General features: G+C 39.2%; 1 protein-coding gene across 4 annotated transcripts; it reads right to left on the reverse strand.

The window, feature by feature from the left end:
* Window positions 1–27,555, reverse strand: SPPL2A (signal peptide peptidase like 2A). Of its 4 annotated transcripts, XM_042824348.1 has the most exons (17): window positions 27,453–27,555; window positions 24,775–24,894; window positions 23,430–23,612; window positions 22,663–22,752; window positions 19,474–19,607; window positions 17,121–17,272; window positions 13,871–13,967; window positions 13,534–13,635; window positions 12,814–12,895; window positions 12,410–12,484; window positions 11,624–11,680; window positions 11,413–11,466; window positions 10,890–10,989; window positions 9,928–10,005; window positions 9,450–9,610; window positions 7,305–7,338; window positions 1–2,875 (listed from the first exon to the last, which is right to left on the reverse strand). In XM_042824348.1, exons 1-17 carry the CDS (start codon window positions 27,504–27,506, stop codon window positions 2,844–2,846), a joined length of 1,605 nt encoding a protein of 534 aa, XP_042680282.1. In that variant the 5' UTR covers window positions 27,507–27,555; the 3' UTR covers window positions 1–2,843. The 4 variants fall into 4 exon arrangements, with proteins under 4 accessions (XP_042680282.1, XP_042680284.1, XP_042680281.1 ...); XM_042824350.1 differs by lacking the exon at window positions 11,413–11,466; XM_042824347.1 differs by lacking the exon at window positions 7,305–7,338.

Consider the following 27,555-nt stretch of genomic DNA (forward strand, 5'->3'; position numbering starts at 1 on the left):
TTTTGTTTTTTAAACACATGTAACATTTATTAATAACAATCTTAAAGTGATAACTTCAGAGTCATGAGAAAGGGGGTTGTTGTCAGTAAACACACAATGTAAAGTAGCAAGGTTTTTATATTATTAAAAATGATTTTAACATAGTGTTTAGCCCAACTAAATTTAACATTAGAAACATTCAAAACCACTAAAAGTCTTGCTATGAATTCTATTAAGCTTATAAAAACTTAATTTCAGTAGTCAGAACTAATTTGTTATTTATATAAAATTTAAAATTCCGTCATTTTTGTAAACAAAGCTCCTAAGCATTTATAAAAGAAAAAAGTTAGTTTACATCCCATCAAATTGCAGCACATGTGTGAAACCTCAGGAATTGTCAGGCAAGAAGCATAATCAGGCACAGAACACAACAGAGATTCCACAGCCAGATGCTGAATGCACACTCCTGTTGACAACGATCATCTTAATTTATACTAGTCCATTATCAGTACCATTATCAGTTCCAGGCAAAAATTACATAAATCCTCTACACAGAAGATTTCACAGAAAAAGAAGTCATTTCACATAGGTTCGCAAAGGTTCTGAGAGCTCTGAGTTCTCCCGACTTGCAGTGAGTTACAGCGTCATGTCTTTTAGGAATTTCCAAACACTTCTTCACAACCACTTAGCTTTGGCTGATACTGGGCTTGTCAAAGACCATGACAACAAATCAGCACGGAATTTTCTGTCTGCTGTCAGAACATCAAGGAATACTGTAACTGATTAAGTGCCAGCTAGCCCACCTGCCTGAATTAAATAAAAATTAAAGATAGTGTGCAAGACCATTTTATTGTGAAGCTGTCAGCTCAGGCTTAGATCAAGAAAGGTATGACAGGCAATTAGTAACTTGAAAACGCTTCCTGTTTTCTTAGAGAAGTTACAAAGCTACAAACAAGGTGGTTATCTTACCCGTATCAACTGGCACCATGGTCAATTTGTGTGAAGAGCAACAACTGACACTGAGACTGTAAGTTTGTTTACATCAGGACTCTTGAGAACAAAACAGTTTAAACTTGATATAAGTTACATCAAGCAGTACATTTGCAGTAAGCCTTTTTTAACTGACAATATAGTTTTACAGTTGTCTTAATTAGCATACTTCCAAAGTAAATCTAGCTAAACCAGATTTAACCAGTATAAGTTCTCCTGAGCCAACACACCCCTAACTGTTAGTGTCTAGAGGTGACTTTCAGACCAACACTGAGGCACTTATGTGAGGCACTGCAGAAAGGGCTGCACTGCCATTGCCCAGCATGTGCTTATTTGGTTGTTTTCTGTATGGTTCTTCGACTTGTACTGACTTTAGGAATTACATTCAATTAAAAATAGGAAAAATGTTTTCATGACGACCTGATGGTAGCAGTAAGTGAACTCGGTGATTCCTTGTAGTTGATTTCTCCAATTTTCTTTGGTGTAAATTGTTAGCATTACAGTTTCACCAATTTTCTATGCCTAATCCCCTCAATTTGCAGTTCCCCCCACAAAAGAACTAAAAAAAAAATAATAATAAAGAAGCATCAAACAAGCACACAAACTCAACCTCTTCTAAAAGCAAAGTAATGGTTCAAACCAATCTTCCTTTTCCAAGTCTTTGAGAGTTCTTAACTTAAAGTATAAAAACGCTAAAACAAATTAGGATTAATCAAGTTAAACAAAAGCACTGAGTGGTCTCAACTAACACAAGCAGCGCTAATGCTATTCAAACCAGTTGTTTGTCTATCAACCACAATGAATTTTCAAAAACAGTTGTTTCTTTAATGTAGAAAGAAAAAAAAAAAGCTGCAGTACAGATACAAAAGCTAGAAACATGTGCCCTCTCATCCCCCATCTCTTTGAACTGATGCAAAGCCAAACGAAGACCACATACATAGATCAAGTTCTGACAGGTAAGAGAAGAACCAGTCCAGACATAAAATTCCAGGTTTTTTCCCCCTCTCAAAGATTTACATCACACTTGTTGAACAAAAACTTCTGGCCTTTAACACTGTCTTGTTTGCCAGCTACTCCAGGAGCTGCATCTAAGTTTCCAGTGCCACCCTGTAAGTACCTCCCACACACACCTTTAGTGTTTTTGATGGTTGACAATGCATATAATCCAAAGATGTGCATCAAAGCTTAACAATTTTCATGATCAAGGCATAAGCCTGTGAAACTACAGAGAAAAAAACAAACAAAAAATCCCACCAAGAAAAATGAAACAAAAAAAGAAAGCTCACAACTACAAATTAAAATTTGCCCTGTTATCTATTTTATGGCTTACGATCTACATAGATTAACATTACACACTGTTTCTTCAATTACTTGCAGAACTATAGTTTCATTCTGTAGTTACATTAATATCTGTCTTCACATTCAAAATCTGGAAAGAAATCCTGTGAAGAATTCTGCTATTACTGTTTATTTTTTAAATTAAATTTGACCAGCCTTATTCAAAATTAACAAGACATCTCATGCAAAGTGATAAGGGCAAGAAAATTTTATAAAAATACACTGTATAGAAGAACATTTGGAAAATTGCATAGAAAATATCCATTTATTTAAACCAAAATAAGGCACAGTTTTATTAGATATGTTTTGGCTGTAAAAATGCAGATCTATTTTGATTACTCTTATGTTATTAACAATATTTGTCATAAAAATATAGGTGCATGAGTAAAAACCCTTCTACACAGAGCATGAAATACTCTAGAAAATTTCACCAAATTTACTGCAACTCATCTGTAAAAAATTTCAATACTATTTTAAGCCAGAATCCTACATGTTATTGTCCTCCAGGCTGCTCACTGGCTGGTGCCGTGCCTTCTTCATTTCCTGGGTAATCCAGATGTTCCATCATCTAGGTGCAAAAAGTAATAAAAAAGAGGACAGGTCTTTATATAGAAATATTGCTTTACCCCTACTGGTACAAGTATTTGTTAGCTAAGAGAAATATAATTAAACATATGTTAGGAGTGCATTTTAGCAGCATACAGATAGGAAGTCCTCTACGTAGATCAGAAAAGTATTCAAGCCAAGTAATCAAAGTTATCTTGGTTAATGCTTTCCACTATAAAAGCATTTACTGTCCAAAGATTCAAGTATTCTTCTAGAAATCAAGTGTACACATCAAAAGTGTCTCAATTATTGAAATGGAAAACAAAAAAAAGAGATTGAGGTAAAGAAAAAATTTCAAGACACACTTTGGAGAACTGGAAATAGAGCCTAGATCCTGCTTAACGTTTAAAGTTAGTAAGCAATAGCTTGAATAGAAAATACTTTCTTTTTTCATAACAGTACAAGCTAGCTGTGTACTGCAAATGTGTCCTTTGTAAACTTTCCTATCATCTTAAAAAGAACAAAGGAATTGGAACAGTAAAGATGTGCTGCAGAAGACAACATGAACTAGATTACTGCACAACCAATTTTAACTTCAGATTAATGCAAATGATTAGAAGTCACCTGAGTAACACAGGACAATTTTGTTCTTCCCAGACGAAAAAGCAGCTTGTTTCGCTATCCACTGCTCTACTGTTAGAGAAAAACGAGGGCTCTGGTTGCATTCCTGGGACAAGGCACTGATCACAAAGGTAGTAGGCACATTTGTTAGCATGACAAACTAAGATCCTCCAGATGGAGAACTTCATCATTAACAGGAGGCCAAAGATTGGGAAGTTTTGGATAGTTTTAACAACTGACACACAGGGACAGAAAACATGAAAGCAGTAGCACTGCTGAAAACAGAACATCTCAGGGGCTCCTGAGTAGCATGGCAGGGTTATCAGGGCAAAGGCATAATACTTTCAGCATCAAAAGGTAGAAAAACCTACATAGTTTCTTCAAGAGTGACCCATCCTGCTTAGAAGTAAAAGGGACACAAAGGCATGGATGAATGAGCTGCTGGCTACATGCCTTCCAAGCAGGGTAGATTTCCATGTGATGAGGACAAGATTACTTTCCTGACGGGCACCCACTGAACTACCCTTAAACTTCAACACTGTTGTATCACAAGCATTTAAGCACAATATGACTCTCCAGATAGGGCAAAAAAGAGTCATTCTCTTAATCTCTCCTCTTCTCTAGCTATGACCCACATCTGTGCCACGTCCTTTTATACAAACGTAGCAGGGTCAATCCAAGGTATGCAAACATATCTTGTTAAAATTAGGTTATTTCAACTAAGCTGCTTTAAACCCAGATGCACCAGCATGTTGTACAGCAAGCTGTGACAACCAGAAACAAGGTACTGGGATTGGGAGTAAGGATTAGGAGTCTAGTGGGCACAATATCAAGGTAACTAAGACCAAAAGAGGTCTTTTCACACCTCTTATCTTCACACATCAGAATTTAGGAGAATTAAGGCTTGCTGACACACCTAAGAATAGCAATAGCACACATGCAGTCTAGCAGCAAATACCAAACAATGGTAAACTTTACATTCACTTCAGTATATCTAGAATATTGGCCCTGTACTGTGACCAAAAACCCACATCAAAAGTCAACCAAAGCAAAACACTCCCTACAATTACAGAAACCAAAGTCATTTTAAATGAGGATTCAATTATCTGTTTCCAGGAAAAACAAAACACAACAAACAAAAAATTAAAAAAGAAAACCAACCAGTACCACATTACACAGAGTATGGTGAATATGGCTTCCCCTTTACCCTAGGGAGTATCGTCCAACAGCTGGCGTAGAGAGGACAGTGTTGGAAAGTATTTTTGTAAAATGTTTCCCACATTAAAGTGACAAACTGCTTCCAGAAGGAAGAGTTAACATTATTCACAATAATTCACTGCATCCCAACATGAAAGATTCTTTTCTGAATCAGATAAGCAGCACAAAATGTGGTTATGACATTATATGTATTTAATATTTAAAGTCTCTGCTTAACGAATATTTGAGATCCCTTTAGAACCAGAATGGCTAATAGATCTGGAGCACCTCTCCTATGAGGAAAGGTTGAGGGAAGTGGTCTTGTTTCACTTGGAGAAGAGAAAGCTCTGAGGAGACTTCATTGTGGTCTTCCAAAACTTGAAAGGAGCATATAAACACGACTGGGAACGGCTGCTTACGAGGGTGGATAGCGACAGGACAAGGGGGAATGCTTTAAACTGAGACAGGGGAGGTTTAGATTGGATATTAGGAGGAAGTTTTTCACGCAGAGGCTGGTGATGCACTGGAACAGGTTGCCAAGGAGGCTGTGGATGCCCCATCCCTGCAGGCATTCAAGGCCAGGCTGGATGTGGCTCTGGGCAGCCTGGTCTGGTGGTTGGCAACCTGCACATAGCAAGGGGTTGGAATGGATGATCTTTGAGGTCCTTTTCAACCCACGGCATTCTACAATGATTCTAAACTTAAAGGTATTTTGGGCTTTCTGATACATAAAATTCACAAGACCAAAAAACCTGCTATTTCGAATCTCTCCACAATGTATGACAAGGACGGCCCACAGCTTGGAAGTCAGGCACAACAGATGCCTTTCTAAACGTGTAGACTTCCCTTAAGTAGCTTCTTGCATAAGTTCATTTCAGTTGTAGGTTCTCTCAGAATAACTGCATCCTCAAAGCCAATGCTGAAGCAACAGAAATCTTTATAACAGCCAGCAGCAAGATGAAGATACTAAAATTTGGACAAAATTGTTGTTCCAAGCCTGTACATCAGACTGTACACTGTGGGGAGCTGACAAACATTTTTCAAGTGGAACAAATTCACCAGCCTTTTTCCTACATCTGAATTCCCGACATTTTTGGGGGGCTGCATGGGGTGTCATGACATAAAAGAGTACGTAGTACCTATACACACTAGAAAATAAGATTCACTCCAATAACACTGCACTCACCTAATTCTTAAACCACACCTGTGATTAATTCACAAGCGTCTTGAAAACATAATTTAAACTGACAGTACAAAACAGCAGATGCTTGCTGTGTAACATGCCAGTCTGCTGATTTATTGTTTCAGAGAAAGGTAAGGAACATTTCTAAGCACTTCCTATTGACTGGCTGTAAAAAGTTGGCAAGACTATTTGCACAACTAGAAAATTCTACAACTGCTAGATTTTCCATGGTGTTACTGAAATGATTTCATAGATTGTACCAATCAAAACTAAACAGTGTTTTCAAGTTGACAACTAGGAAATAAGTATCAAACATCGTCACACAGACATACCTGAGGAGTATAAGCAAACTAAAAGACCCAGAAAAATCTGTACTATAAACTTTACAGCAGCAATACAGTCTGGCCATCAGATTTTAATGTGTATCCAATCCCTCCCACTTCTTAGCTTCCTCCTGAGTTTGTATCTAGTTTCTTTACTACAAAGGCTTTTAAATCAACCTTAACTTGTTAAAGTACACTTTATTAGAAGAGACAAGCTAATGAGAAAAGTACTTTCTAGTTCAGAATTTAAGATGCACTCAGCCATAGTTCACTATCTAAAATTTTCTTCAGCACAGAGCGGACAAGTTATGCTCTTTAAACATACATACACAGCTAGTCTGCTGTCTGTAATTCAAGCTTATATTCAGGTGCTTAAATTCTGCAAAAACATGAAATTTGGAAATCTGCCTTGCTCTCTACGTGCTGTGCTTGCGAAAATGGAAGTGAAAATAAAAACCATGTCTGTGTCAGCAGTCATGAGCTTCAGCCTACCAAGGCGAAACCTTCTTGGTCTAGGAACCATACAGCAGTAATACCTCAAAAGCTGGTCTGAATCCTTACTTCCTGTCCTGCTGCAAGCACTGCAGACAGTAGAAGATGAAGTAAATTGCTAAGCAGCAAGATCACAGAGAGACTGCAGAAGCAGTTACTAAAGACAAATTAAAATGCTTAGCATTCTAACAGACAGAAGACAATAAAATTGTTGTTTAGCTCTAGGAAGGTTTCTTGCCAATGCAGTGGCACACAACGATTAGCGGGGGAACTTGCACGTATTTAATAACAGCACAAACACCATCACTTTTAAACACCTGAAGTTACTCCTAGGGATTTGGGAAGTTAAAGAATTAAAAAAAGAGTACAAAGTCTTCCTTCGGTCTTGAGAATCATGGCTCCATTCACATTTTATAAAGTTTTTTGTGCCCCTTTAAAGGAAAAAACAACAACTGAGAATAAAAGCAAATTTACAACTTGACTTCACTGCTAACTCCTTTCTAATGAATTACTCTGAAAAAACTGAAAGGAAAATAGATGAGAAGAAGAATGAAAAGAAGCAGAGGGGGACAAAAAGCAAAAAAATCCCATAAGATGATTAATCAAATTGCATTAAAAGAAGGCTATAAGCACACCTTGTAGCAAAGGCGTCCTGGGAGAGTCCGATACCTAAATAAAATTCATTCAATTATTAAAATCATATACAACAATGACAACTTATTTTTAAATTAGAAAAAAAAAAAAGCTAACTAGTGGATTTCAAGAAATAGCAGCATTCATGAAGCTCAGTCATCTGATACCCTGTACATCCTGCTGTACCCCTATCTTAGCATGCTTTGCCCTGACAAGTCTGCAAGGTTTCACTGTTCCCATAAGGACAAAGCAAAGCTCCCCAGATGTCTGATTACCCCTTATCCATGGAGCACTTTCAATCAAGTCCAAATTACCATTATTTCAGCAACCTCAAGGTAGCTAAAGGTAATCCTGTCTCCTTCTCGTATCTTTCCTCCTCAGAACAAGCACTCAAAGCTGGAGATTTGGACATTGTGATTGCATGGATTTTTTGTTTGTTTATTTGCATCAGTAAGGGCAGTTCAAATTACAGCCTTATGTTGGGAGGACAGTGTATGAAAAGGATCAACATGACAGCATTCTGTGAGCATAACTTGAATAACATCCTCAGGAAAAGAAAACATAGAAAAGATCTTTGGACAACTACAGAAAAGGAAGAGTTTTACTAGAAGTTACACAGAAGCGTTCAGTCAGAGACATGTCTAACTGGGGGTGGAGTAGAGGGGGGTGGAAATCAGCAGTTTAAACTGTGCCAGAAATGAGATCATCTGACCTCAAAACATGCTAAAGTTCACAGCAGTTTTAATCCTTCAAGGAACCAGTTTAAAGGACGTGAAATAACTACTATGGCAACATAATTCTCCCAAGTATGAGTTTTGCTATTAGAAGTGCAAGAAATTTTTGTTGCTAAAGAGATTTGCCAGGTTTGCTTAGGCCAATAGGCTGACCTTACTCAGAATTCAAGCAAGGAAAATAAATAGTGAAGCTCTTTTCCCAACAGTCAGTTATGATTGGATGGATTTTGATATGTAACACATATTCCAGAATAGCAAACAGCCACCAATTTGTATTCAAATGGATGGTAAACCAAACTCATTAGGACCTACAGAGATACATTTCTATGTGCTAGACCTACAAAAAGTCTTCTCTTTTGTAGACAAAGATACAATGGTATCTAGTTAAAGTGATAATCTTTTCCTGAGCAATTGTAAAGTCAGTCAGCCTTCAGCAGGCACAGGTGCAAAACACTGATTACCTCAACAGGAGGCAATGCTTAACTGACAATACCTCAGGAGCTGCACGACTACCAGTTTTACTTTTAGAGAAATTGCCACCAACTGGCTTTTCCATTGCTCCACTTCAACTTTGCAATCCAGAAGCTGAGTAAAAAGCTGCTTCTTTGCATCACCAGCTTCCACGATCAACTCTCTACCCATTCTCTGAGCTGAGTTCAATACAGCCCACATACAGGAGATAGTTTCTGAACTCAACATTTCATTTCAGGTCTCTAGCATTAAATTTAGAGCAATACTGAGATCAGTCTTAGAATAAATGCCAGCTGGCAGGGGCTCCTGACACATAGTTACCACAGCTGTGGCACAATCAGGGCAAGGTGTGCGTGTCCACAGGCAGAGGCAGATGGCTGCTGGTACTGAAGTACTGCAATACCTGGGTAGTGGCAGAGATTACCTCAGGGGAAATGCAGAATCCCACAGGACTGTACATGTGCACTGGGATAGGAAACAGTTAGATAACCATCCAGATACTTTGCTGTTGAACACTCCATATCATCCTGACAATGTAAAACGCCAGTGACACACAGGAACTAGTGTCTAAGATTCTTGTACATCACCAGCCCTCTTGAACCATCTCTTAATACTGGACTGCTACTGCAGACTGGAATCTGCATACTCAACTCAGTGACTCATATTATACCACATCAAGATGATAGATAAGCACTGTTTAAAAAAAAAAAAAAAGGAAGAAATGACCTTCTGTGAGTGCTGAACCAGCTATTTCATTTTCCTCGAGTTTCATTCTGTCATACCACACACAAGGCTAAGATTTTCAAAGAGTCAAAGCTCCTTCCTTTTCTTTATAGAAGATTAACCATTAAGACTAGAAAAGATAAATGGATTGCTGGTATTACCAAGTACTTACATACAAAGGAATTAACAGAACCAAAATATTCAAGGCATCCACCCTACCTGATAACTGCTTCCTTTCCAGAACTTTTTCATCTCTTTGCGCCTCCAAGCAACAAGAGAGCAAGTAATGAGTGTACATGGTACAAGGTAGAGAAGGGCAGGTTGTCCCATCTTCATTAATGCCAGAACAACAAAAGTCAGCACCATACCAATGGCATAAGCTATAAAACACGATCAAGAGCAAGTATATTTTTAAACAAAGCCAGTAGTGTAGTAAACCAGGAAAATTTTTTTTTTCTTTAATTAGTATCTACCTTGCTAGTATAATGGAAGAGGGACAATAGATCGTTATGCATTTGCATGCTTTCTCAAAGCATCTATCATAAAAATACTCACCTAAAGCGTGGGCAGTCACACTAAAAAATTTATGAAAAGATTTGACAACATTAAGCCTTTACTTGAAGAAAACTATGTAGTTCTGCCATTAAAACAATAGCATGAAGATTACTACTGTTGGAAAAAAAAAATCTCAATTTACCTATTGTGCAGGAAACATAGTATACAGAAGAAGAACTTGTTTGAACATCAAATCTTCGACAGTAGGCAACCAGAAGGCCTTGAACAGAGAGGAAAAACAGTCTAATAGTTTAACGAGAAGTTCAGCCCTGAATTCCTTTCTCCTCAATTACCCAAATCAAAGCAGCATAAAAAGAAATTACAGTCAGAGTTCCCCTCGCTGTGTGTTATCTTCTTCCCAATTCTTTTCAGGGAAGCTGAGAACCAGTTTCAGAAATCCTGCAGTAGGTATTGAAAAATCTAAACCACAACACAAATATGCTACTGAGATGGGTATCAAGAGGTTTTCTTACATTTAAGCAAGGTATGTACTTTGTGTTATTTCAGTGCTACTTCAAAGGCACCAAGACAGAAAAGTAACAACCTAGTTTTAACACTTTTCTTCAGTAGAATTCTAATGCTCTTAGCAATCATCTATTTTGCTTCGGTGCAGATCACAGGAAAAGGGAGAGTCATCATGAGATGGTGCTTTGTGCCTAAGTAATTTGCCCAAGACTCCAAGTTGAGCTATGGCCAAATTCAGATCTTCTGAGAAGGACAGAAAAACTTGATGAGACATTTTCCATTACCTCAACTCTAATTATGCAGCCTATGACACAAAAATGCTATTAAGTCACAGAATCCTTACTTTCTGCCAGATTTCAGTGAGATTTCATTACTATTGACAACTGGATTTATCTATGAAACTCGCATGATCCAAAGATGCAACGCTAAAGAAAAGTAATAAAAAAAACAAAACCCCATCATTATTTAAGTGTACTGTAACACACCAAGCTCTCTTCTACTCTGGCTTTCATTGTATTCCATACTAACAGCAAAGCAAACTGTTGCATTTGATTAATAATTACTCTGTAGAATAAATCCTAATTTAAGCCAGTAGAGAATCAAAACCGTAAGTTACAATTGCAAAAAATGTCTGCTCACCTGGGACAATAATGTCTCCAAAACCCAGCAATGAAAAGGGCATGTCACACAGTGTCGCTGCTGAGTATTCAAGTCTAGGCACTCTAATAACCACAGGTAACTGTAAAACAGTATTTTAGAAGCCCACATAAATCTAATTTAAAGCATCTCGGTGGCTCTTTTTTGTTTGTTTTTTTAATGAATGAGCAGTTTTAGTATCATTAACGTGTCACTAATGCAGGACTTCAAAATAGGTAGGACCTAAAGTGAAAACCAGAAACCAACAAGGAGTGGACAACGCCTAAGGCAATAGATAAACTGGAATTTAAGATTCACAAATAATACGCACACACCAAAAACAACTTAAGACAGCATTCAATCATATAATGAGAATAGCAAGTCTGGATTATTATCCTAACAATACAGTGTTGATCAATGATTTCCAGGCCCTGAAGAGAAATTTGGATAGTCAGGTTTTCCCCAAAAGAATAGTCTTTTCAGAGGGAATGATTTAAAAATCCAGTATCTGAAATACAATCCTTACTTTCTCATGGGGAGCTGAGCGTTCAGTAGGGACTTCCACCAAGTTTCCATCATTCTAGGATCAAACCCAAGTCAACAGGTATTTAATACTTACAAGAAAATAGCAAAAGCTGGCTATATTTTGTGAGAAAGTTATGCCGAAAAGCACACTACAAATTAGCTACAAAATGTCAGTATTCATAAGCTATGAATGTTAAAACAAAAATTCATACCTTTTCACTGTTTCCAAAGGGACCAGCTGCAACTTCGACCATTATACTTGCCCCATTCTGAAATTAAGGTTGGTTTTCCAATGTTAGCACTTTAATACACCAAAGCATTCTTGTACTACATCTACAAGAAGTGCTTGCACTTCATTTTACAATTTTTTTCCAGAAAATTTCAGGAAAACTCCTGAACATTAAAAGTAAAGCAGTGTTACATGGTACTGTTTTCAGTATAAGAACATGCCATTCAGCATAAAATGACTTAAAAAAAAAAAAAAAAAAAAAAAAAAAAAAAAAAAAAAAAGGAAAACATCAAACCAGTCCACTAGGTATTGCTAAATTTTAGATAAAGATGTGCCAGGTTTTTCTGCCATGACCTTTCTGCTTCCAAAGGAGAGAAAGTATGCTTGCATACAATTCGTAGCATACTGCAAATGAGCACTGCAGAAAGTACAAGAGCATGTTTCATAAAGGGAAAGCAAAAGAAGGAAGAAAAGGAAGAAAACTGGAGAACAGTCATTTCTCATCATCACCCTGTCACACAATTGGAGAGAGTATTTCTGGCTCTATGACTGCAGAAGACTTAACTCACTTAAGAAATTTACAGCATCTAAACAAGCACTGTGATCTATGACCCATATAAAATAGGAATTTAAACCACTGCTGTCTTTAAGGGTTAGAAAGAAAGTCTGCATTTCTGCCTCAAGAATACCAAAATACTAATCTGTCTGACAAAAATACTGCCACACTGACCAGATGTTATTTTTATTTTGAAGAGAAATTCAGTCATACCTTTGTGATAAATGGTGTTATGAAGACAAAAAACACATCATAGAGAAGAAGAAGGCCTAGAAGTATCACACAGGACTGGCAGAAAGAAAAAAACAAAACAAAAGAACTGTTACTATAGGCTTTCAAAGACTACAGAATTAGTTTCTGTTAAAATTACTGTAACACAATGTTAAAAAATAAATAAAGAACGGAGGAGGAAAAAAAGGGAAAAAACATCATACCAATTTTTTATTTTTCATTATTAAAAACAGCAAACAATTATTGTTTTCCAGTACTTCCTAAGTACTGAAAAACTATCTCCTGATGTTAAACTTACGTATACATGGTATTATAAAACCTTTTTTAAGAGAAAAGAAAGAAAAAAACAAAACAAAAACCAAAAAAAGCCCTGTAACTTACAATACCTTAAAGTTGGGCATTTTTAGTGTTTTAATGAAGTTCAGGCAGAAAGCAATTCCCAGAATGTCTTGCAACATCCAAGCCCACCTAAACATAAGAACACACGTTCACACGTTGTCCGTGTTACTCATGGCATCCATATATAATACTGATATTTTGGATTTTGCTGGACATAGCAAGCTTGCAAAAGGGAACAAAAAGCATGAAGCTATTTTTTATGAAGTACTGCTAAAGGAACTGCAAAAATACAGTAGCTTTTATGCTATCCCCTAATCCCAGTGCTGTGCACAGAAAATGAGTTCAGCAGAGGACAGTGCAGGCTGCTGCTGTTCACTTACACGGCTGCTCAGTTGCTCAGTGAGGAAATGGACCAGAAGCCCTGCTTCCAGTACTGAGGATTTTACTACAGTATTTCTTTATTTATGATCTCATGCTTACATTCCTATTTCTACACCTTTCTACTCCATAGTGATCAGTAACAACCAAGCTAGTTGGTCCTCACCTTCACAATTTTTTTGCAACTCCAAATTACCACACAGTTCATTTGTATAGCTTTGTTCTCTATTATTCTCATACTTGGTAAGTTTCATAAATACTTTTATAATTTCTTTGAAATCGGCACTGGAGTTTAGAAGGACATCATGTGCCAGAATGAGTTGCACAACAGGAAGTTTGTTGAGGACAATTATTCATATTACCCTTTCAAGTCAGGATGCATCACTTACCTATCTTCATTTCGGAACACAGCCCAAACAGCAGCTGCTGCTATGCAGAATGCAGCAAGAAAAATAAGCCTCACTTCAATATTTCTGTTGCCACACACAATCCTGAAAGAAAAGTAATTGAGTGAAAGCCCGCAACAGACAAAACACACGCCTGTGCTGTGCAGTACAAAGTGCTCTCATCCTCACACCCCCTCATCCATCCCTTTGTTTCACCAACACTCAGGAGTTTTGGCAACAGCAGACTTTATCAAACTGCATTCACATTTTCACACTACCTTGAGTAGAAACCAGAAGATACCCAAAAGACACCTTATAAAAATTGAGAGGCATACAGTACCTGCACTGCCCAAATGGGATTTCTCCTATTAATGCAGCAAGACAATTGTACAGGCTCATTGCAGATGCCAAGCAGAAGACCAGTATTATAACATACACTAGATAAAAAGAGTGAGAGACAGGAGTCAGTGACAAAATACAGTGGGGAAAAAGCATGGTAAACAGGAACGTACACGTGATGCAAACTGTTAACAGCTGCAGCACTACTCAGTGCACCATTGTTGGAGATCACAGTCAACAGATTAAAAAAAAAAAAAAAAAAAAAAAGGGCCAAAATTTGAAATGTCTCTGCCATGATTAGTTCTCTTCAAGATACCAGTTTTGAAATCTCTAAATAGCAATAAAAATAAAGTAAAAAGAACTGAAAATCAACAAAGGAATATCTACAACCAAAGACCAAAACCCAACCTTTTTCTTCTCTTCCTTCAACAAAAAAATGACATCTGATACTGCTTTGAGATGCATTTCTTTGGTTATAGCTAAAATTGATGCATTTTTTTAGAACCACTAGCTTTCTCAATTTCTGTTAATACTCCTCCCATCAAATTTCCCTGCAGTCATTTTGCCTGTTCATGTATAAAAATTTCAGCAACTACAAGATCAGACTGATGATTTAAGTGGCTCTTTAGGGTTCTGAACATGCTACCCCTTCCAAAATTTCTATTAAGCTACCTGGTTGGGAAGTGTCTTTACATTCTGAGTTCCAACTTGTAATATCCTGGAAATCCTGACTTACAGTAAGCTCCTTGAGATACAGGCAGACAGTAGAAACAGTAGTTTGCTTGGGTTTTTTTCTTGATTGCAACATAGGTCTGGTTAGAAAGTAATTCTAATATCTATAAAAAGACAGATGTGCAGGTTTGGGCTGGACTATAGTTAATTTTCTTCAAAGCAGCCTGCACAGTGCTACATTTTGGAACTGCGACCAAAGCAGCCCAGAACACACACTTCTGTCCACCTGCAAGTAGGCTGGAGGACTACAGGAAGTCCCAAGACATCTAAGGGATCTGTGTTTACATGTAGCCATTATATATGATGAAGGCCTGGAAGTAGTTAAACATCAGCCTTTCTGATGGGAAGGAGTGACTGAACTCCTCCATCCACTCTACTTGTGCTCACAGCCTTTTCTTTACTTTAAAAATCCCATCTCAACCTACGAGTTTTCTCTCTTTTGCTCCCCCACACCCCTGCAGGGGAGCAAACAAGCAGCTCTGTGTTGGAAACACTTCTTGTAGCACTTCAGTTACACAATTATGCCACAATTTGAGAATTTAAATAGGTAATTGCTTTTAGCACCTCTAGAAAGGCAACAAAAAATGCATACATCAGCACTGTTCTGCTTTAAAGACCATGATTATAGTATGTTTCTATCACAAGTTTATGCATACTTTGTGCAATTCTGTACTGTATATTCAAGATAGTAATGTTGTAACATTGATTTAAAGCACAATGCCAGTGTGAGTCCTTTAAAGACCATCTGTTTTCCCTCTCATTTGTGAAGTTGCAAGTATGCTTAACCTTTTATAAGTGAACCAAAGAAAGCAACAGAACCAATAAAAGCCAGAAAACTTGAGGGAGTGTCTGGATTTTTTTTTCCTAAAGTATTTACTTTTCCTCCACACTCTTTAGTTTAGTATGAGTAGTACCCTCAGATTTTTAATTTCATATCAACTTGGACCTGCTCAGAATTAATTCCAGCTATCAGAAAAGCATCACAGAGAAAGCAACAACAGAGAAAATTCCAAAACCCAAAACTTAAATCATTATTTAAGTGTAGGTATGAAATACACAAGGAAGTTGGAAATCTAGAAATATCTGGAATTTAGTCTACACAGAGAAGTTGGCTAAGGGAAATTGTATAGTTTTGCTGGTTACTTGATCCTAATGTCAAGTACTGATGTTAGGATTGACATTCACATGCTATGGTAATCACATCAGCGTGGTGGGGCTTCATTTGGTTGTTTTTAATTAAATACAGAATTTTCCCTAGAACAGCATATCATACCATGGCAACAGTTTGCGTCTGATCCAAAGAGCACAGAACAAAGGCTTCTCCGAAAAAGATGTTACATATTTTCTTTGAACCACTCACATTTTCTTCTCTCCCTGACTAATTTATTGCTCCCTTCTGTTTCTCCTCCTTTAAAGGGCCTCACTCTTCACTTCATCCTCCTGTCCCCTTCTCCTTTAAGAAGTCTCCTTCACTTCTTCCTAAAACTCTTGAAACTGCATAAACAGGTGAAATTTTTAAGCTGAAACTGTTGATCAAATTAAAAGATTAATCAGTCTTCTATTTAGACACGTTTAGCCAGCATAGCACTGCCCATACAACCAAAACTGAACAAAGCCAGACATGAGCATTGTGAAAGTTCTTCTGTAGAAATTGAAGGGTGAACTATAAAAAATTCCAAGAAATATTGAATTTGGAAGGAATTCGATTTCAGAATGAAAGTTACAGTATTTGCTCTAGAAAGTGCCATTTTAAAAAGTGCATGTTTTCTGGTTGCAGAAGGAAAAAAATCAACAGGTCGGAAACAAGACTTTAATCAAATTGCATCATTCAAGAAACTACCTTATTGCTGCTGTGCCTCAGTGTTTTCTATCAGGGGAGTGCCATTTAGCTTGATACTTTAATGAGGGCACTGCAACCACAAACCCAAGGTCAACAAAAAAAAACTTGACTCCAAAGAACAGTACTCATTGTCATCCTCCCAGAAGCATCAGTATTTATCAAGGAGGATTTCTTTCTTTCTTAAAATTCCTCATCAGTCACCTCTCTTCCACAGTACTTCACTCAGAATGAGCACTGTACAGGCAGATCTAAGACAGTAGAAGAAAGCTTCCTTCTTTTTTCATTAGTAACTGCATTTTTTCAATTTTCTCCTCAATGACAGAGTGTAGAATAAAAAAAAAAATCATATGTAGAAATCATAGAATGGGCTGGGTTGAAAAGGACCGCAAAGATCATCCCGTTCCAACCCCTGCTGTGTGCAGGGTCACCAACCACCAGACCAGGCTGCCCAGAGCCACATCCAGCCTGGCCTTGAATGCCTGCAGGGATGGGGCCTCCACAACCTCCTTGGGCAACCTGTTCCAGTGCATCACCACCCTGTGCGAAAAACTTCCTCCTAATATCCAAACTAAATCTCCCCTTAGTCTTATTTTCAGTTAGAAATCTAGCTTCTCAGACTTAGACACCTAATAAGATCATGCAGAAAATACATCAAATGAGATTATCTACTGTTTCTTACCTAGCCATTTGTAGAAGAAATAAAGTAAAATCAGCATGACGCAACAGATGACAACAAACAAGATAACTGTCAGAGTGGTGAAAGTAACATTTTCCTCCTTCTTCCTTCTTGTTTCTCTGTCCCCAGGACTTGCCGTTGCTTTCAAATTCTCACTATATTAGGAAAATGACGAATACATTTATTTCAGATGAGAGATTATGAAGAAGTTCTACTGTGATCAGAATTGCCTTTTATAAAGCATTTAAACTGACAGCATTTAGACCTAAACCTCATCTCTATCAGGCTTCAAAGATCTCAGAAAAGCTGAATGTGTGTTGATTGAGTTTCTCTCCACTTTTTTGATGAAGTTGTGCACTTCTAACTTAGCACAGTTCACAAGAAAAAGGTTTTTACCCACCTTCCTTTCCACCAGTAAAGGAATTGTCAACTTTAATGAGAATTCCTAATCAAAATCCTGATCAGTATGAGGAAAAGCTGTCTAATATCAGAACTTTCAACCTTTTTAGGATGTGTGCTCTCAGCTTTATTAGCGCACCACATCTGACTTCAAAATATCTTGAACTAAATACAGTCAATCTCTATGACAAATTAAAACCATGCAAATCGCAATGTCTAAAACCTCAATTACAGACAGTAAGCTTCTGCAAAGCCCCCACACATAAGAGTAACAAAGCCAGCTAGTAACTAATTCTTTTACCTTTAAAACGCAGAGTAAATGAAGGGGGGGGGACATAAAGTAGACATTTTCACCAGAAGTCAGGTTTCTATGTATGCATACTCCATATTTATAGCTCACCATGCAAAATAAGGAGACAAACTGTTGTGTTTTCCTCTGTTCTTTGAGCAGATAGCCCTATTACTCTTTGTACAGACACTAGTGAAACCTGCCCATCAGATAGCATGTTCCTGACGGATCCCAGTGCCTACCTACAACAAAATGCTGAATTCAGCACTGAATCAACTACCTTCAAAAGAAAAAAGCCCATAGGAGCAAGATGAATCACCTTCTTAGAGAACATGCTTTAAATAAGCAGTGAAAAAAAAAAAAAAAAAAAGCTCAGCCTAGACTTACGAAAGTGCACGTCTAACAAGTTTAATATAATTACGTCTATTTTTTTTTCCCCCAAAATGGGAGACAGCATCACATTTTGTTATTTTAGCATTCAGTGCAGCCACACCCTAAAACACTGTGGGGCAAAAAAGAAGTATAATCACATCCAACCTTTAAGAGAGAATCCCCCCTTCTATTGCTTTAATCTCTTTAGAAAACAAAAAATCACTACTATTTGCATAACAAGTGGTGGGAAAGAGGAAGCCACAGTTATCACATGCAATCCACTCTGAGTTCTGGGGAATAAAGTACTAGAACAGACAGCATGAAGCTGTATGCAGTAAAGCATGCTGGCCCTGCTGCGTGCACAGATATCCAAGACCAGCTACATCCAATTTAACCCGAGACTAAAACAAGTTCTGTGCACCTAGCATGCTTTATTTCACTCACTGAAGCTGCACGGTCTTCCAACACCATGCAGAAACCCCTCCTATCCACTTGTTTCCTTGCTCTGGCCACACACCATACTTTTTACACACATCTCATTTCCCCCACCTAGTGCCAGAGCTGCTCTGCCCTCTGGCTCTGCTGCCATCCACCAGATAACGCACAGATCATTGGTAGATAAGCCTGAGCGGACTTTGGCTGGAGCCACCCAGACACAAGTGAATTGTGTTCCTGAGTGCTCCCAGTGACAGAACTGTAGTGCAGACATCCCAGAAGGTGCTACCCAGCCTGTGGGGACAAGGCAGCACAGGTCCCTGTGCAGACCATATATGTATACATACCTCCTGCATCATTGGATGTTGAAGATGATACTTTCTCCGCAGATATTAGAGTGTTATGATGCTAGTTATTGGGCATACGGTAACAAAACATTATCAAAACATCAACTCTCACTCATCCTGCCAAGAGCTGCATTATTCCTCTGGGACTTGTACAATCTACTGCTAAGGATTCCTCAAGGACCTACTGAGGGATACCGTAGAGGAAGAGACCAGGAAAGTCTACATTGTGTTACACCTTTTTGCATGCCTGCCTTCAGACTCTTCCTATTCAGAAATGTTAATCAAAGATAAATTATTTTAAGCTGAAAACTCTAAGCAGCTTAGGCCACAACAATTTTATGATTTTTCAAATGTTACGTATATAGAGAAGAAGCTCAAGGGAAAGCATCTAATTGCACCTGGGTCTTCTAACTCTTTAACTAGTACCCCAAAAGAACATTGTTTCTTATAACAGCTACAGATTTCACAGAATTTGAGTCCATTTAATTTAATCAGTTCTGTTGTACTGACTTACAGTTCTGCAACTCCACTCCAGTAGGCCCCAAGTGCCACAGTGAACACAGCAATTACAAAGATGACAACCATACTGCAATCAAACTCCGGCAAAGGTGGTGAATAGAGAGCCACATTAATTTCATCTCCAAGAGTCTGAAAAACAACAAACAGGTTGGTTCACAAGGACTAGAAGGAAACTGTATTACTTATTTTCCAACACAACACGATTTCCTGCTCTTAACCTACACCAGGGTAGCAACCACAATTTTAACTTAGTGTATAACATACCCCATACTTTTATCATTGTAAAGCACTGATGCCTTTCATACCACCTTCCTGGATGCTCAGATTTGAAAACAGCCTTATTACTATTGCTGTGACAACATATAGATAGAACAAGGCAAAAAGGTACTTCTTTGCCATCTTACAACGCTTCTGAGAAGTTATACCTGTAGCCCAAATGCTTTTCATCCCCCAAATACACCAAGTGCTAGCAAAGACCTCAGCTCTGCAGGAACACATCTTTGGAGTGCATTACCTTGAAAAACAGACATACGTCCACTGAGATATGAGCAGAGGTCTGCCTCTCACTACTGAAACCACAAACCTCGCAGTTCAGATACGGGCAAGATGCTTCGGACAGGACACAGTAAAAACTCACAGCAAGAGAAAGTTTTGAAAGTTTTCACAAACATGATTTGAGATGGATTCAAAAAGAAAAGAAAGCAATTTCATGTAACTTAAAAAACGTAAGACTGAAAAAGGTGAGAGGGAGCAGAGACATAACTGATACCAGTTTGAACAGAAGCCTTGAAAGCAAAACCAATGTGCTTCAACTAGACTGAAAGATGAGAAAGGAAGATGATTTGACAGGTGATGGGCAAAGTTTGCTGTTGTCGCTGAAGTAAGCCAGGGCACCTAAAGCAGCCCCACAGTGAGAACAGACTCCATAGATGTGGTAGAAGAACAGACTTGCTAACAGACTGCATGTGGGACAAAAACAGAAGATGTGAATGTGTCAGGCAAGTTGGGCTACAGGAAGATCAAACTGGCAGTGGAGAGACTGAATGGGAAGCTGAACAGTGCAGTGGAAAACATTGGCCATTTGTGAAGAAAGTAGATTCATCTCAGCACCTGAATTAGATAATTACAGAAATTAACCTTATTGCAGCCTACAGAAGTCAGAAGTCATTCCTTTGCCTCAAGTTATGGAAACACCTTATCACACTTTTAGAAAATACAGAAGAAAAACTGCTGAAACATTACAGTTGTAGGAAGTGAAACAAATTGGATAAAGGCAAGAAGTCTTACTCTAATTACTGCATCCTGTACGTAAAAACAAACAAAAAACTAATGACTTACACATTTACAAATTAGCAGGCTGCGTTGGCGGTGCATTCGTGGGCGGCTGCCCTAGATGATCTTTTTCAACTTTCATGATTCTCAGTCTATGTCTAAACCCAGTTCTTCCTTTCAGCTACACTAAACTTAAGAAGCATAATTCACATTAGAGTATAGAGCACTTATTTCCTTTTGCTACTACTGTTCTGCTCTTCACTGAGAACTTGTGAAGTCTCAACTGCCACCACAGAGCACTAGAATGAAACACAGCACAAGAGCTGCCCACTTCCCAGAAGGTCTGTGACACTGTTGCTACCAACAATCCTCGTGCACCTGATTCAACTGGTGAAAGCTAACAGAAATGAAGTCTTGTACGAAAACACCAACCAGCTCCCCTCAGACTGGTACTGTCACTCTTCTAATTAAAAAGAAAAAGTTGGAAGCCTTGAAAAGCAATAAAACAAATATAGCTGAAATAGGAAGAGCATGATGGCTGACAGCACCTAAGCAGCACACATCATTCAGAACAGCTACTGCTGGTGATGTGACAGAAAGCTTTGGCAAAAAACACAACAGAATTGGGAACGAATCACTTCAAGGTTAGGCTTTAATTCTTACTACTTTCATGAAGACAGCTTCTAAGACAAAAAGAGTATTTTTTCTCCTTGATTCAACCGCAGTATGAGACATCACCTGGCACACTAATCTACCAGGAAAGTTACTTGGTGAATTGTTATAGCTACATAGAAACAACGCAGAACAACACTAGGCAATTAAGTTGTTCTGAGTCTTGTCTGCATCAATCAGGGATCTTACCTTGCCCTACTTTCCCTCCAGGTTAGTAAAGTATTTATCACAGCCATTCAATTAAGCAAAAATCATCATCTTCTCTTGCTTAATTGAAGACATTTCAAGACAGAGGAAAACCAAAACAACTCATCCATGAGTATGGCATATCAATGCTTTGCAAGAACCAATCTTTAATGGGACAATAGAGAAAATAACCAAAATCCTAGACATGCAGGCACAGTTTCAGTTTGCACACTTACCTGCTATAACTTCCCACGGCAGGTCTGAAGGTTAAGAGCAGAAATGGTGAAATGAGCTTGCAAATGCAATCCAAGGAGCTAAGACTACACAGGTTGCTGCAAGCCTCTGCTATTTACTAGAAAACATGTGGAGTGCAACTTCTGCCTAGCAAAGCTATTTGACACTAAATAAAACAAACAAATCAAAGAATAACAAATTCCCCTGAGTACAAGTGTAGGAGATAGCAAACTGCCAGATTTTAATGCTACGCATTTGCCCATCTCACCATGAATTCATCCACAGAAACTTGAATTATACCAGCTAACTTCTCTGTAATGGATGCTGTCATGCTATAGAAACAGAACATATAATCTTGGAAGGATTAAGAAAAAAGTAAAATAATATTAATAATTAAAAAATAATAATAATCACACTTGGTTTAAGGTCCACCTAGACAAGGGACTGCTTGCCTGCAAAATACCATGCTGCTAGATGTAAGCTCAGCTGTTCTTGCTTCTGTACTACAGCTCCTGACGTTTGTCAGGCATCGCAATTCTGTCCAACTCTACTGAAGGATACCTATCTTGTTTAAGATGAAGAGTTTTATTTATTACCCTCTCTCCAGTATTGTTTCCCATTCTTAGTGTTCTAATTAAATGTTTTTTCAAATAACTTGAAGCAGGAAGCCTACTCATGACTCAATATCCATCCTGTGAAAGAGTATCTATTCACATTCAAACCAGGAAGACATTCATGTCTGATTTAAAATTATTTTATTTATTTGTTCAAAAATCTTCAGACTATACGTACCATTACATGCTGAAATTATATTACTTACCAGCTGCATATCCATTATGTCCTTATATCTTATAAGAGCAACTGGTAGAGATAAATTTTCAAAATCAGTCTTGTTATCTGAAGGAGGAGACTAGAAGAGAAAGTGTCAGTGGTTCACATGTTGTGTCTGTTTGCCAAGCAGGTTTCTATACGCAGAATGTCCTTCACATTTCATCATACTTGTAGGGAGGAAAATAGAGCTAGTTCATCACTTCTGGCAAAAGGTTAACAAAGGCAGATGTACTTAAGTCAAAACAGGAGCTACAACCAACACATTTGGATTCATGAAGGCCTTGTGCTTTCACAGGATTATAAGGAACAAACAAAACATGCTTTTTATTTCCTATGCATTTAAAGCAAAGATCAACACTTTGTGATGACACAATATCTGAAACTGCAAATATTTGTACTTATATTTTGCAGCTGTAATAGAGAACAAAAAGGAGTAACAGGAGTATCTATAAAGATATGCCAGTGCCCTCTGTATTTCCAATTTCAGATGAAGTTTTCCTGATTTATTTTTTCCTCATTGTGTGTTTAAAACAAAATATTACTTATGACGACAGGGAGCATGGCCCTCTGGTCACATGAGCAGCAGCACTAGCACTGCACTCAGCAGGGAAGATTAACAATTCACACTGGAATCCCACACATCCCTGTGGTCCTCTGCTTCTGGGACTTCTCTGAACTATCTCCGAGCAACACGACCTCAGACCAACAGATAAGACGTTACGGCAGTACAGAAGAAAATCATATGTTGTAACTTACCAGCCTAGCTTTACTGGCAATCAACAGCATTTTAGCACCCAAACTTTGAGCAATTTTTGCTTTCTCCAAAAAAGTGCAGTTTCCTCTCATCACAACAACTGCTTTGTCCTTTATTACAACAGCAGGAACTTCAGAAGAATCGCAGAGTACCGTAGAAGTCAGGTTTTCCAGAGACCTGAAAGTCTGCAGAGAGAAGAGCAGAAAGAAAGCAGTTTGATAACTCACTCTTACCTGGAAGACTGATTAATATGCTTCCTAATCTGAGGTTTGCCACAAAAAGGCATAACAGAAAGGAGTCACACATTCAGCAACATAACACCGGGGCAATGGTTTCTACAGCCCACAGTACTGAAGAAGGTTTGTAGCTGTGCATTGCTGAAACATCTGGCTGCTGGTAACAAGTTCCACAGCAATTGTAGCTGTAATGTAAACATAAGACATTGGAAATATTATATTCATATAAATTCTATTGAAATAACATATTACATAGGAAAATCACTGCCTGTAGTTCTGGAGAATCCAGCGTATGTTTTGTAGTATTTTCAGGCTTTATGAGTCAAAAAACAAAACCAAAAAACAAGTGCAACATAACCAGAGTTCTGAGGCGTAATAAGCATTCAAGAACAATTGGCATCTCAAAAAACTCCTTCTATTCTTAAAGTTGAATTCAAGATTAACAATGATTTTAAAATTGTTGTCAGGATTTAGTTAGTGAAGGCATCCTAGTGGCCAAAGTAGCACAGCAAAGATGTTTGGGAAGACATGATTTTTTCTGTTTTACAGAGTTAACCTGCTAATGAATGACAGAAGGGAAAGGAGAGAAATGAGAGGAATAAAACTGCCTTCATCAGTTCCAAACTCAAAGCATTTCCTGTTTATAGCAAGAATGCTGGATGAAGAAGACGTGCTTTTGCCTTGCACCCTGGATTGAAAAACTCTCAAAAATGCAGCAGGATGAACGTTCCAGGCAGTCTCCTCTTCTACCACATGGTTTCAAGACAATTAAAAAGAGATCAAACTGACAAACGAATAGAAGAAAACTTTTCACATGTTTACAACATTTTTATAAACAAAAAACTTTACTCGCAAATCTAAAACTTGGACATAGTGATGACACTGAAGAAAACAAAAGAATAATGTATTTAAAACTAGTGTTAAACAGAGAGAGTACCACCTTTACCAACTTTAGAAAAGACTTGTTAAGGGATGCAAATGTTCACTGCATGAATCCTTTTTTTTTCACTGTAGCACCAATTTAGCTCAAAGACATGAAGATCAGTTATAACTGATCCAAATTCATCTTGTGTTCTAGTTTTTTTATAAAGTATGATTAGAAATTACTTACAGCATTGTCCAGGCTGCTTGGGAGAGTTATCCAGTTAGAATTGTAGGCTATGCAGTAATCCTTTGTTAAGGGAGTTACACCATTTCCAGAAGCGTGCAGGATTCCCTCATCTGCATTTATCTGCAATAAACAAAAGAGTCTAAATTAAACTTTAGACTCTCACTGTGAAGATGTTCCCCTAAAAATCTGTCAGGAAGAGAAAGTGCCTCCAGAATTTTTCAGTAATACATGAATGGATTGATTCTACGAGAGATGGGAAGCCGGGCAACAGGATAGAATCCCAGATTTTTGGCACACGCACGGTGCTAATCAATGAGAGTGCTACAGAAGTCTCCCTCCCTAGACTGGCTATTCTACAGCAAGTGAGACCTATTGAGAAAAGAAAGCCATGTGACGACATTGTTTCAGAGGTTTATGTCTGCCTGGTTTGAATAGCAAAAACCTTCTTCAGAGGAATCCATTCTATCGACCATAGAGCCTGAACATCTGCTGGGAGAACTGTGTCAAAGGGCCTGAGCACATTAACTGTTTAGCACAGAGCAGTTCTTCAGCCATTGGCGAGACACATTGTTTCATGATTTATCACTAGTACAGAACTACCGAGACTTCCTCTTAAATGCAGCCACCTGAAAGTACAAATTAATGGCAAATTAAAAGCATAAGGGACTTCAACAGGTGCAAAACCAAGACATTTCCATTCATTAAAGCCCTTTCTGCTTCCTGAAAGAGAATAAGAAATACTTTCTGTGCTCCAGAAAATCAAGTGTTAATGCTACACGAGCACAAGCCTGCCTAAAAGGAGTGATTACTTGCTGATTTGATACGCATGTTGTGTTTGGCAGGCTTCCTGCTCCAGGGATGAATCAGGGAATACAATTCCTGCCCACAAGGCAGGAGATGGATCCAGAGCTGATATATTCATTGCTGAGCTCTAATCTAGAAGCAAAAGATGAAGAGAAACACGGCATGCTGTACCTCATTTGGAACATCCCAACTGAAGTAATCCTGCAACCAACTGAATTTTTATTGTTTTGCAATTGCTTCAGTTTTCCTCTTTCACAAAAGACAAAGGCCACAGGTTGGGACTGAAGGCCTATCCCATAGGCAGAAAAATGTTCCCACCCAAGGAAAGGACCCAGCTGCTGCCCCTGGCTGAAGACACTTCTCAGTGAAGACAATTCTCAATGGTCCTCAAACAATTTGTTGCCTGTTTTTGACCAGCGGTTCCCTCCTCATGCCTCCTTTTATCATGTTTAGGCCTTCCATGTATAATTCCTCATCTTTCATAGAGAAAAGGATATCTTTCAATCTTTATTTTTCCTATTATGCACCCCAGGTACAGCAGGGATATAAGGCTGGGCAGTTCTGCTTCTGAGAGCACTGGTAACCCCTCCACACAGAACACCTGTGCTGATGGGATTCAGTGGGCAACAAGACCAAGCCAAGCCTGTATTTATAAGGTCCATCATTGTTAGCATCCAGACAAAACATACAAGAAACTAAAACGCGCAGAACATGAGAAAAGTATTTTACAGGCAGCAAGTAACAACATGAATCTCACAAAAAGGTAAGAAGGTAAGAAAGACTTGGCACAAACAGAACAAGCAACATTCACAGTTCTCCATTGGCACTGCGACACAAACACTCCCTCCCTCTGGGCACTGTGGGCAGGGGAACAGTTCCTTGTGATTGGAGAGCAGAGGTGGTCCTTCCCTGCATGTCTGCTGCCTGAGCAGCCCCAGCTCCTCATGCTGCCAGTCCTGGGACACTGCTCTCAGGGCTGGTGAGCTGACCTAACAGCTCAGCTAGAACCGGTCTGCTGAGGCACACGTAGAGCACGGGAAGAGGCAGGGCATGGCCTAAAGTTGCACACGCTGCCAGGGAAATCCCTGCCTATGTCAGTAGCAGCAAACCATAGGGTTAAGGCCAAGGAGTAACATCAGAAAACTCCAATGCAACTGACAACAGCTTCATGGGGCTCACAGATAGCAAGGCAGTACTGCGCAGAGACATGAGCTGCTTCACCCACAGCTATGCTCACAGTGATAAAGAAAACTGTGCCTACTTTGAGGCTATCAAGCAGGATACTCTGGGTCCTGACTTACCAAAGCAAGTAAAAAAAAAATGTTAACAAAAAAAAAAAAAAACAGTAAAAAAATTTAGCAGAGTGGTATGTAACGCAGGTGTAGCCTCCATTCGGCTTCAAGAGGTGATGAAGGTCTTTCGCTGCCACGTTTCCCGGCTCCATTAGGGAGGAGGTTACCTATGGCATTCCCCGTACCTCACGAGGCGATGCCCCACGAAGCGTCGTTTACACAACAACACGAGCAAAACAACGGGCCGCGAACGCCCAGGGCCAGGAGCAGCAGTGCGGCCCGTATCTGTGCGCGCAGCCGGAACCGCACCGGGAGAGCCGCGGGGCCGGGCAGAGGGAAGGCCGCTGGGGAGGCCTGGGGGCACCTCGGAGCGTACCGAGCCGCCCCCGGAGCGCCGCGAGCCCCGTAATCGCGGCCGGGCCGAAGGAAGAGCCGCCGCCTCTGCGGGCGGAGACAGCTACGGGCCCCGGCCCCGCGGCGAGGACACCCGGAGGCCCGCGGCGCTGTAGCGCCCGGCCCGGCCCCGCCACCGCCCGCGCCTCAGCACGGCGCTCAGCCCAGCTGCGCGGCCTCCTCCCTTACCGGTGGCAGCAGCGATCCGCACAGCGCGGCCCACAGCAGCACGGCGGCCCTCATCTTCCTCGGCCGCCGCCACCCGCTCGGCTACGGGCCGCCCCGCGCCTGT

This window comes from Centrocercus urophasianus, unplaced genomic scaffold (genome assembly GCF_019232065.1).
Source record: "Centrocercus urophasianus isolate 14NV4802_14NV808 unplaced genomic scaffold, USGS_Curo_1.0 seq_23, whole genome shotgun sequence".
Lineage (NCBI taxonomy): Eukaryota > Metazoa > Chordata > Aves > Galliformes > Phasianidae > Centrocercus > Centrocercus urophasianus.